At 40.2% G+C, this 12,446-nt stretch overlaps 1 protein-coding gene across 1 annotated transcript in view; it reads left to right on the plus strand.

Moving 5' to 3' along the window:
* The window catches only part of LOC145347917 (uridine-cytidine kinase 2), a 32,765-nt gene extending 21,284 nt beyond the window's left edge, over nucleotides 1–11,481 (plus strand). Inside the window, exons 5-7 of the mRNA XM_080195891.1 lie at nucleotides 1,030–1,127; nucleotides 3,847–3,895; nucleotides 8,537–11,481. Coding sequence (XP_080052017.1) covers nucleotides 1,030–1,127; nucleotides 3,847–3,895; nucleotides 8,537–8,670 — 281 coding nt within the window. The 3' untranslated portion in view covers nucleotides 8,671–11,481. The remainder of the gene's footprint in view (nucleotides 1–1,029; nucleotides 1,128–3,846; nucleotides 3,896–8,536) is intronic.
* Nucleotides 11,482–12,446: the final 965 nt, after the last annotated feature.

Raw genomic sequence — 12,446 nt, forward strand, 5'->3', positions numbered from 1 at the left:
CGCACAATAAAGCATGAAGGACACAAGATACGGCAACATAGTTGATACTGAGTAATAGTGGTTTCTCAGCTATGCAGTATGATTGTAAAAAGTATTTAAGACACCTTCAGTTTCTTAAGCAGCCTCAGATATGATGTTGGTATAATTTACATCTTTGTAGGCATGAGCTTTGATATTTTCTGATATCACCTGAGAGTGTATGATACACAACCTATACTGTTTTCAATTCTCTCTTGTATTTTACTGTTTTTGCTTTGAGGATTAAATAATCTACCACTTACTTGTTGGACAATACTCATCTTGATTCAGCTTGTTCCTGCAGGCACGAAAAGATTGTTTTCTGTTCTAAGAAGCCCTTGTTTATGTGACATTCCACCACCGAAGTTTAAAAGTTGAGCTTCACTAATCATTTTGGCAAGCTCCCTGGGATCAACACAGTTTGTCATGTGATTTGTGTAGATCAAGTGGCTCATCTGCATAAATACCACTCATTAAAAGGTTTAGATTTTCACACTCAGCTTGACCACAACACTGGGAGAACTGAAAATGACAACACCACAAAACTGTTGAAGGTCTTTTAGGATTTTGGTATTTTGAGTGTAATTTTCTGTGTGTGAATACTTTATAAATATTAATTTCACATCATATGGTGGGTCATTGTTCCCTACTCTCTTTGTCTCCATTTCCTAGAGTGAGCTGAGATTAGCTACTCCCTTTGTGTGAGTTTCAAACCTGTGGTGCATTGGGCTTGTGTGGAAATGCAGCGTGCAACCTGTATGCAGCCTTTTAACTGTGTGCATATTTGGTCCTTTTTAAATGATCAAATATTAAATTGTATAAAAGAATCATTTACAGATTAAAGGAATTACAAGCATTCACGTTTTGAGAGTAATAAAGTCAAACATGGTTAACTTTAAATTTAATTAGGGAAATATTACTTTGTTTTAAGCGCTGAATTTTGAAGTGAATATTTCTGTAAATTCTCAGTTTGCAGCTCTGCAGTAAAAATGGCTCATTATTTTGTTTCAGTATTGAGAGACATCAGTGAAAGGCAGCGGGATCTAGAACAAGTTTTAACACAGTACATAACATTTGTCAAGCCAGCTTTTGAAGAATTCTGCCTCCCAGTAAGTATAACAGGGCCTTTGATGTAATATTTGGTAAAGGTTCTACAATGTGGAGGATTATGCACCCACTTTTGGTAAACCTAATCCCCTTTTGCTTCTTCACAATTTGGGAGAGTCCTGTAGTTTGGTGATCTTGTTGCTTTTACTGCTTGTAGCTTATTAATTAATAATAAGCTGCCATGACTAAGAGGCATAGATCAGCTTGGTAGTCAGTATCTTTTCCCAAAGGTAGGGGAGTCTAAAACTAGAGGGCATAGGTTTAAGGTGAGAGGGGAGAGATACAATAGTGTCCAGAGGGGCATTTTTTTTCACACGGAGGATGGTGTGTGTCTAGAACAAGCTGCCAGAGGTAGTAGTAGAGGCACGTACAATTCTGTCCTTTAATAAGCATTTAGACAGTTACATGGATATGAAGGGTATAGAGGGATATGGACCAAATGCAGGCAATTGGGATTAGCTTAGGGGTCTTTAAAAAAAGGGCGGCATGGACAAGTTGGGCTGAAGGGCCTGTTTCCATGCTGTAAACCCTAATGACTCTATGACTGAGTTGTAAGTGATTTACTGATTTTACTAAGAGACAATATTTGTCAGTAAAATCATTGTAGAATATGATTTTAGTAAAATTCCGTATGATACAGTGTAGCTCATGTAAAAATTTTATGTGGACTTCAGAGTAGGAGAAATCCTTTGGAAATAAGGAAAAGAATTGACTGTTTTTAATGAGCTGACAATCACCATAGCTGATAAGTACCTTGAGATACATATCTAGAATTCTAAATTATGGGATAATGGGGATCGGGCTAAGATGTTCTGTTGGAGAGTCAAAGCACACTCAATGGACTGAATGGCCCCCTTCTGCACTGCAGGGATTCTATAAAGCATTTGTGACAATTTGAGTCAGAAGTTCTGAGTGGATGGCCCATTTCAGCCTCCTCTGGAGGTTTTCAGCATCACTGATGCCAGTCTTCAGCCAATTTGATTCATTCCACAAGAAATGGCTAAAAGCAGTGAAACATGCAAAGACTACGGGCCCTAATGATATTCTGGTAATAGTAACTTGTGCTCCAGAACATGCCTTGCTCCTAGCCAAGCTTTTCCAATGCAGCTACAACACTGGTATCGACCCAGCAATGTAGAAAATTGCCCACGTATGTCCTCTCAAAAAAGAAAACAGGAATAATCCAAGCCAGCATTTACCACCCCATCAGTTTACTCTTGATTAACACCAAGTGGCACTTAGCAATAACCTGCTCAGCGGCGCTCAGTTTAGGTTCCACCAGGGTTACTCAGTTCCTGACCTCATTACAGCCTTCATCCAAACAAGGACAAAAGAGCTGAACCCCACAGAAGTCCAGTGAGATTGATTGATTGCCCTTGACATCATGGCAGAACTGGAGTCAATGGAAATTAGCAGGGGGAAACGCTGGATGGAGTCATAGTGCCAATGAAGATATTTCTAGTTGTTGGAGATCTGTCATCTTTGCTCTAGGATATCACTGCAGGAATTCCTCAGACTAATGTCCTAGGTTCAACCATCTTCAGCTGTCTCATCAATGACTTTCCTTCAATCATAGTGTTGGAAGTGGGGATGTTTCCTGATGTTTGCACAATGTTCACACCATTTACAACTCCCCATGTTGAAGCAGCCCATGTGTATATGCTGCAAGACCTGGGCAATATCCAGGCTTGGGCTGACAATTGGCAAGCGACTTCACACCATACAAGTGCCAGGCGATGACCATTTCCAATAAGACAGAATCTAGTCATCATGCCTTGACATTCAATGGCATCACCATCGCAGAATCCCTCACTATCAACAACCTGGTGGTTGCACTGGCCAGAAAATGAAAATGAGTCATATAAATACTGTGGCTTCAAAAGCCAGATGGCCAACAGATGTTGACCTAGCCAACGACACTGATATCCCATAAATGACCTTTTTTTCAAAAAGTCAATATACACACAGCAAGCTTCCACAAACAGCAGCGTGATAATGATCAGATAATGCGATGTTGTGGGATAAATATTTGGCAGGATATTTAAACCCAAAGTGTTGTGATTCAAAAATGAGACAGCTGCCACACAAGGGAGATGGAGGAGAAAGGAATGGAAGGGTATACTGATAGAGTGGGAGGAGGTTAATCTGGCACATTAACACTGGTTTAGACCTGTTGGGTCAATTGGCCTGTGAATTCCATTTAATAAAAAGAGAAATTATGTAAAAGCTTTTGTTACAATGATTTGTGGTATTTTACTTTCAAAGTACTTGCAGCGTACCATGACACCACTATAAAAATGCATATACTATAACTTGCATAATATGTTAAAAGGAGGGATGATCTTTGAAAAGTATCTTCCAAAATGATCTTTTAAAGGTGTATTTTGAGTCATGACTATCTACGTAAGCAGTATAATAAAGAATTAACACTTCATTTGAAAAACCTTTTGAGTGAATAGAACAGTAATATCATCTGATGAAACAGTGATCTACAGGATATTTACAGTAAACTGTTTCATTAAAGGCATTCTCCTGTTGTTTAAAACTTAATTTCACGTTATCAATTACCAATGTGCAGTTCCTTGCTTAATAATGTAGCCTTAACTAATCCCTCTTTCTTTATCGCTTCATCCATTCTTCTGTGTGCATGCCTCAAACATTCCTATTTAACCTATCGTAATGTTGTGATGCACTGTCAAATAAACATTTTTTTCAAAACAGACAAAGAAGTACGCAGATGTCATCATTCCAAGAGGAGCAGAAAACTTGGGTATGAAGCTTCTCATTACTTTTAATAATGTTTATACAATTTTTGAAGCAAAGGAACTGTTTCCTAATTTACTGCTAATTTTCGAGTGAAGTCAGATACTATACTCTGAACTTTTTTTGCTTTTGTGTACGGACTAACAATTCTGCATTGGTTTACCACCTAAGCTGGAATTTCTGACGCTGAATTTAACTGTAGTATTTTAGGAGAACCATCTTGATGGGCTATTGGGAGTGTTCAAATTGTGGCCTATGGGTGGTATTTTCTGTAGAAACTATTAGAATTGTGGAATGCTTAAATTACAGAGACAGGCCAATCAACCCATTGTGTCTCTGCAGGCTCATTGTACGAGCAATTTGCTGAGTCCTCCTCTCCCTCCTGGAAATTCACACCCGGAGACGTTCTGTCCACTACTTTGGTCACTTGTTCTTTGAAAATTTTGATTAGATTCATCAGATATGACCTACGCTTTAAAATTTTGTGCTGGCTTTCTGCTAGCTTTCTCTCATCACCTGAAAGTTTTCAAGGTGTTTGGTCAATCCATACTTCATTTCTTGACAAATGTTAAGCTATAATTTTGTAATTTTGTCGTTTCCTCCCTCTCCTTTCTTAAATAGTAGAATATTTTTGCAATTTTCTAAACTAGAGGATCTGTTCCCGAATAGAGGACTTTGGAATATTATTATTATTAGGGCATCTACAGTGTTCTCACCTATTCTCTTTAAACTGCAATGGATGGTTGAGTCCATAGCCAACTGTAGCCATAAAAATGGTAGTCGGCAAACTGCGCAAATTGTTGCTTCCAAGACTGAAAACATTGCAGCCGGAATTCTCCCAAAAAAATTCTTAAGTGTTGAATTCATGGGAAACCTGGAGAAATTTACGCTGTTTTTTTCAGTGGGTGTTCACACTGGAACCTCTCACCCTCTGTGCAATGCAGAGGCCATCAGCATGAATATCATTAGATTTCAGGGGATGGGGCCTATTCATGCTCCAGAGGCCGAAACCAGTGGGCCTCAGCAAGTGTGTAGTGGCCCCGCACTGTCAGTGTCCTAATTGTTGGCCAGCTCAATCACTCACTGGCAGCCAGCAACCCTGCAGTGCTAACCCCCCCTTCCCCCCCCCCAAGTCCCCCAGTGTCCAATCACAGCCCTCCTGACCATTCCCGGGCCAGCCCGGCTGTGAGATTCTCCCACTCCGCTACGCTAGAAAATTAGCGCGATGGATTGGGGGAATCACTCCCTGCTTCTTTTGATTTTTAAGCAGAATATTTGCTTTAATGTGTAGGTGAGAATGCAGGCAGGCACATAATTTCACATCTCGGACCAGCTTGTCAGCGTCATCCTGCCACCCCCTCAAATCAATACAAGCTGCCAGTACGATATGGACAGGATGTTAAGAGATCCACTTAAACCGCCACAGAAAGCAGTGTTATGAACAGGAGGACGGATTAAGTTAAACAGCACTAATTTCTCCTTTCACCATACGTCCCTAAACAGAAATGTGGTTATTGATTTGCTCCTTACCCACAATCCTGCCATTAGTAGTGGTGTATTTCCCACTAACAGTCCCACACTAAACTCAAGATGGAATGAACTCAAAGGACTATTTTACTTGCAGAGGCCATAGAAAAAATAAATATTGTTTTACATGGGTTCCAGAATCCACAGGCCAATGAAATATTCCTTCATGAAGGTTGGCCGGCTGAAAACTGATGCTGTAGAATTCACTTGCTGGTGGTGTTGACTTCACAGGATCAGATAGGCATGCAGAGATGAATCATTCTTCTTATAGGCAGTGATATAGAATTTCCAGCAGAAGCAGTGTAGATGCGACCTGATGTCCAACCTGGACCAAAGCTCCCTATCTGCTAGTAGTCAAATGGTAAAAAAGCGCAGGCTGAGACTTTGCAGTTCAGCGAGGCAATATTATTTGGTTGCACAAGCCAGAGGCCCATGTCACAAGGCTACCACCTTTCCACACTCTTTGTCTGGCTCCCCAAAATTGTTAAATGCCTCAACCATTAAGAATTGAAAGTAAGGTTGTGGGGCTCTTTGTCTTAGCAGACAGACAGACTGCTATTAGCCATGAAATGCTGATGGTCTTTGTATAACTCTCTTTGAATTTGGTCTGTGCAGCCCACAGGGGGTTTGTCATGGCTCTTCAGGGATAACGAGATGCAAGTTTAACTGATACTGCTTTTATTCCAGGTCACAGACTGACATAGATTTGGCCATTTTGGGTCTTTGTTCAGTTTGAAATTTCCGAGATAGCAATGCAAATATCTCTATAGGGTTTATATAAACAAATACATGGTGTGATCTCACAGATTTAAAATGCAGTGAAGACAAGCATCCTAGATTCACGTCTGCTGAGCGTCCGGCCCCAAGCGCGTCTCCCAGCATCAGATTTCCGGCGCCATCAGCTCCATGCTGGAAATAGGTGCGGAGCTGCATTATATATGCAGCCCCTCATTTGGATCTGTTTTAAATAGCATTAGCAGGCCCAGGACTGAAATCGCTAGTGCCAGCATGGGTCCCCTGACACTGCACATGGGGAAAAGTGCTAATGCCCAGGGGCACCCTGGTACTGCCCACCGGGTATGGGGCAGTGCCAAAGGGCAGGGCCATATGGGGCTGAATTGGTGGGGAGGGCTCCCGCTGCCATTCCGCAGTCAGAATCGGTGGGGGAGGGTGGGAGGCCAGCAATCAGGGCTGGCCATTGGGGTGGGTGTGGAATTAGGCTGGGTTTGGGGGGAGGAGGGGGCGGTCAAGGCTACACCTGGGCATGCTTGGAGAGCAAGCAATTTGATGGGAGGGGAGAGGGTGTTGCGAGGTTGCAGAGCTGGCCAGTGTTCAAGCTGGCCAACAATTGGGTGGCCAGCCGACAGGGGCCACTGTGCGTGTGCCAGTCTCGGCACTGACAGATCGGCGCACGTGCAGAAGCGCATTCAATGCTATACTGCCAGCTTCTCCAGTGGGAATAGGCCCTGATTCCTAACGTGATTCACGCTAATGCACTCAGCAGTGCACAAAGTGTGGGAGAATCTTCTCTGAACTCCCACTGAAAGAAACTGCACAATGTACTCCAGTTTTCACATAAATTGCACACTTCGAATTTTTTGGGAGAATCACCCCCTACATGTTTGGAGTCCTCTGCAAATATGTATTCTGATTTTTAACAACTTTTTTCCTATCCAAATCATTCTTGAAATGTTTGTTCTGAATGCTGTAATGCAATGGAAGCAGTTTACAGATGGAGCGATCCAATGTCCTTAACTCTCTTAGTGAGCACAGGACCCCAGTTTTAAAAACCGGGAAATAGAAATTTATCTGTAATCTGAGACCATATTTGGGCTAACTTGCCCCTCTCCTGATTGAATCTAAAATTAGGAGAAAAGAGGTGGCTGATCTATTTTATACTAATCGCTCAGTTTTTGCATTTGATTGTAATGATGAGTGACTACTCAGCACTATACTGTGTAATATTATTCGTGAATTACTTTTATGGGGCAGTTCCTGGTGCACACCCTGATGGTGTGTACTTTCCACTCACTGTTCTCCAGTTATTGGGCCAAACTATCATTTTATTGTCTGTGAAGCAGCTGTTAAAATAACCACATGGAAGCTGAGATAAATTTTTTTTGGAAGCTCAGATTAACTTCTTTGGAAGCTCAGATTAACTTTTTTGGAAGTAATATGCCCCTCTTTGAAATTATGGTTTAGGAGAAAATGGTGTGAAGTGTAATAGTCTAAATGACAAGTTCTCTGAGCTGAACAGAAGCTACAGGTCTTTAGGCTCTAAGAGTATTACCAGTTTGGGGGGGTGGCGGGGGGAGAAATGGCTCACAAAACAGGAATGTGTTATCCTGTAAATAATTAGTTTTCAAACTGCAAGAAATACTCATAAAGCTGCCAATAATATGTAGTTTTCGGCCACATTTTGTGAGAGATTTCATCCTGTTATTCAAGGGTCTAGCTCTTAAAGTAGACCTTCCTGCATTTGTGCATCTTTATAATGTGGGAATATTGGCTTCTGAGGTTTATTTGAAATGATCAGTGCGTCAATAAAAAACACTCATGACCACTACTGTTTCGAAGTGTTGGAATAGGAATAGAATAATTCATTATGCTGAACTGTAGTTTTTCAGTCTGAGTAGATAACCATTCTGAAATTTGAGTACCATTGTCTTGAGCTGACTTTTCTGCCCCTTATTTGAATAGGCTATGCCAATTCTACTTTTCCAAAGATCTTGTAGTACTTGCTTTAGCTACGGGGCAACAGTTGTTTTCTGCCACCCTATCAGTTGTGCTACAATGTGAACTGAATAATTTAGTCAGTAATCTTCTTCCACATGCTTATGTCTATTGCGTTCGCTCAAGAATTCCTATCTCTTTACCCATTGTATATCTGAAACAATAAATTAGAACAAGAGTACCTCTTTATTTAAACTCAAGTCATCAAAAATGTTGAAACTATTTAAATGTTTCATGGTGATAAGAGGAAGGTAGAATTGATAGTAGGGGGAATTTCTGGTGGAGGAATTGGTTAAGTGTGTTGGGTGGGGGGTGCGGAGGGGTCTAAGTTGATATGTTAGTATTAATTCCAGTTTATTTAAAGGACTCTTCCAATTCTTCCCTCCAGTTGCCATAAACTTGATAGTGCAGCATATCCAAGACCTTCTCAATGGTGGGCTGAGCAAGCGGAATGGCTATTTGAATGGCTACACTGTTTCATGCAAGAGAGACACTTCGGATTCCAACAGCAGACCACACTGACCGAAGGCCAAGCAGTAGAAACTCTCTACTGAAGTTTAGCATTGACTTTACTATTTACTGTTTCTGGGAAGGGGAAACCAGCCAAGGTCTTACGCAATTTGATCAAAGCAAAATTACAGCTTCACTTTTTCTGGCCAGAAAAAGAATGCAGAATTCTTCTGAAGCATTTAATTTTGCTGGGCAAGGTTTTGTCCTTTGCATTAACTTTAAAAGAAGTGATACCCTGCCTTTTGACCAGTAAGTTCTTATTAAATGTTTGTGCTCCAGCATCTTGGGCTAAGAAATATGATCCAATAATGCATTTGCGTTTTAGTTTGGAATTGTTAAAATTAAGGCAAATTCTGTCCTGTTGTGATTGTCCTTTTGTCGAATATTTGATTTGAGAATCAAACTAGGAGCAAAATGTGTTCACTATTGTGACTATAATACAGAAGCCTGGGTATTAATGCCTTGTGTAGCAATATTTAAGAGACATACCATGACTGAATTTCACTGCACAGAATGGCTTTATCTTCTAACCAGTGATGTGCCAGTGGTTTTTTTTAATATATATAAACTGCAGACACTCCAGGGTAGTTTTAAGGCAGTGGCAGTGTTTGCAATTCAGCAGTGTAGCTAAAAGAGATAGGAGCCACTACTCCCATAATATCTATACCTCTTGCCTGAATGAAAAATGCATTTGCTGTACCCATGGAGGTGGTGAAAGAGATTAAATTCTTCAGTGGGTTAGAAATGTATGGCCCAAGTGCTACAGTAAAATATTACTTCTGAAAAGTTGATATTATTGTGTTGAAACTTGTTTGACTAAAAGGGATTGTTCTTTAATACCTGCAACTTCTATATTTTATATTAAGCTACCATTCATTTTGAAAAGAAAACCAAACCAATGAAAAGAAGGATTTACCAAGTATTTCCAGAATTCTTTTCAAAAAGAGAAGAGATCACAGGATCATGATGAAGGAGGAAAACCAAACAAACCATATTAGTTCAGCTATTCAGAAGTATCTTCACTCCACTTCTATCATTGTCAACACCTAGTTTCCTTTTTAAAAAAAAATTCTGGGATTTGGTGCCTCCTCCAACTTCCCAAGAGTCCATTCTATGCATTCACTCACTCCTGATAAGAGGTCAGAAAATTGGCCTGTTTGAACCCTCTCTCCCTCTGGTCCATTTTTTTTCTCAATAATACAGGTTTATCTTTTCTCCATTGCCTTAACTATCATGTTGCCTGGACATCCTTTGCAGTTTTCAACAGGTTAAAGTTTCTGGAGTGAATCTTATTGTTGGAACTGGAAAACGAGTAAGCTCTCTTAATGGAATAAAACCAATGGGAATAAAGAAGGGGTAACAAATTCTGTATTTGTCTTCCCCTCACCTCCCACTTGCCATCCCCACCCATTGAATTTTCATTACGCTAACTACTTTCAATTCCTGTTTCTGATTAAACCACAAACTTTTGTCTTTTTCTTTTATAAATTCCAATCAACATTTCCAGCCTTTTGGACCCAGATTTGAAGTTTTATTCCTTATACAATTTTATTTTAAGTTTTCTGTTCATTTCAAGGCCATGTGCTGTGCTCAAAAACAACTGACTGATTCTGCTCCAGAATCAACATACCTACATTTTTTTTTAAAAAGAGCAATGTCGTCAACATATTTTAGCATGGAAAGTTCCAGGATAAAGCAACACTAACCTTTTTGCTTGAGTTTCAGTTTCAATGTGAAGACATAGGTCTCTTTAGTGTCAACTTTCCATGTTTCGTTTGGAACACTGATTGCAGGAATTTAGGAGTTAACATTAAATGCCAGCCGTGCCAAGCCATAAGGAGTATTTTTGGGTTATTGAGTTGAAAAGCAAATGGCAGCTGCATGAGTGTTGTAGCTGGAACTAATGTTGGCTAAAGTGAGGCCTACATATCTCTGAACTTGTTTACAGGAAATATATCGTGATGTCATTTAATATCATTTAATGTATTGGGTCATTTGTGTTTCTTTAACCCTTTGCTCCTGGGAACCAATATAAACATCACAGTTCTCATTAAAATTGTGATCAGTTTTTTTTAAATTAATTTTCTTTTAATAGTTGTGTACATAGACATTTTTGCTTGGGAAAAGTGGAAAGGTTAAATGCTTACTAACTAATTTGCATAGATTGCTTGGCTCCCTTCTAAAATACTTGAAATAAAAATAAAAAATGCTGAAATACCCCCAAGGGTCACCAACATGAAATGGTAACTCTGTTTCTCCCCACAGATGCTGCCTGACCTGCTGAGTTTTTCTAGCATTTTCTGTTTTTATTTGAGTTAAAGCATCTACAATATTTTGCAATTGTCTAAGATACTTGAATTTGGTTTTGATGTCTGAAAGATGAATGCCTACAAGCTGACGCTTTGGCCAACTTCTGAACTGTTGTATATCTTCTGGGTTTTACTAGCTACCGCAAAAATGGGGAGTTAAACTTGAAGTAGAAATATAATTCATTGTTCCACTGTTCCGTTTGACCAAAATGGTCCTTTCTTGTTTTGTAATGGTGCAGGTAACCTTTGTTGTTGGTGAAAGACTTGATTTGAATTTATTTTCATAAGTTCTGTTTTCTCCATTTCCCTTTTTATTCCCACCACCTTCGCAGTGCTTTATAATATATTGTGTCAGTCCACTACCATAGAAAGTCAGGAAATAAAGGGACGCTTGAAGTGCTGCGCCTGAATAAAATAGCACTTTTCTATGGAACATCATGATGTTTTGTCATTTGTTTCATCTTAACCAAAGCTGACTACTTATTTTCTTAAGAGGCTGCCTATGTTTTGTCACTAAGAAGCTTGCTTTGAAGATGTTTTCTGAAGAAGAAAAGTTAGAAAAAGCCAGTACCAGAAGGACAGGTATACCCTGTGAAAAGCTTAGTTTGTAAATCGTGCCCCCCCCCCCCCGATGTGCATGTTCACGTTTGATTCCTTGCTGCTTTGTTTGCCATTTCCCTTGATTCTCACTGACCATTCCATTCATTAATGTCCTCCTCTCTCCTCCCCTCTTACTGCCCCTCTCCCAAATCCTTGCACACAGCAAGAGTTTGAAAGAGGAAAACAGTGAGTGCGAGTTAAAAAGAACATTTTTAGGGCTAGTTAACTCCCACCTCCGTAATCCAATGTATTTACCCTGCTAATCCCTCTAATTTACGCACCCTGGGACACTAAGGGCAATTTAGCATGGCCAATGCACCTATATAATCCCTAATGCAGAAGGAAGCCATTTGGCCCATCAAGCCTGCACTGACAACAATCCTTCCCGGGCCCTAACCCCGTAACCCCACATATTTACCCTAGGAATCCCCCTGACACTAAGGGACAATTTTGAATGACTGATCAACTTAAACTGCATATCTTTGGACTGTGGGAGCACCTGGAGGAAACCCACGCAAACACACAGAGAACGTACAAATTCCATAGTGATCTGAGGTCGGAATTGAACTGAGCTCCCTGGTGCTGTCAGGCAGTAGTGCTAACCATTGTGCCACCATGCCGCCCAAGGCAGCCAATGGATTGTACTGCAGGTCAGGAACATAACCTACCCTTATTACAGGTTTATTCCAAGGAAAGTGATTCCATTGAATGTATATCATTATTTTAGAATCAAATTAGTATATACAAACTCTGCAATTAATTTCCATTCCTAATTTTGGAAAATAAAGTTTAATAACACAGTGCCAATGTTTTTGGTATGTATCCCATTAATCTCTCTTCTATGTCTCTGCACCCCCCACATTATGATCTCCACAACAC

The sequence above is a fragment of the Carcharhinus amblyrhynchos genome, chromosome 9, assembly GCF_965287045.1.
Source record: "Carcharhinus amblyrhynchos chromosome 9, sCarAmb.v2.hapA, whole genome shotgun sequence".
In the NCBI taxonomy this organism is placed as follows: Eukaryota; Metazoa; Chordata; class Chondrichthyes; order Carcharhiniformes; family Carcharhinidae; genus Carcharhinus; species Carcharhinus amblyrhynchos.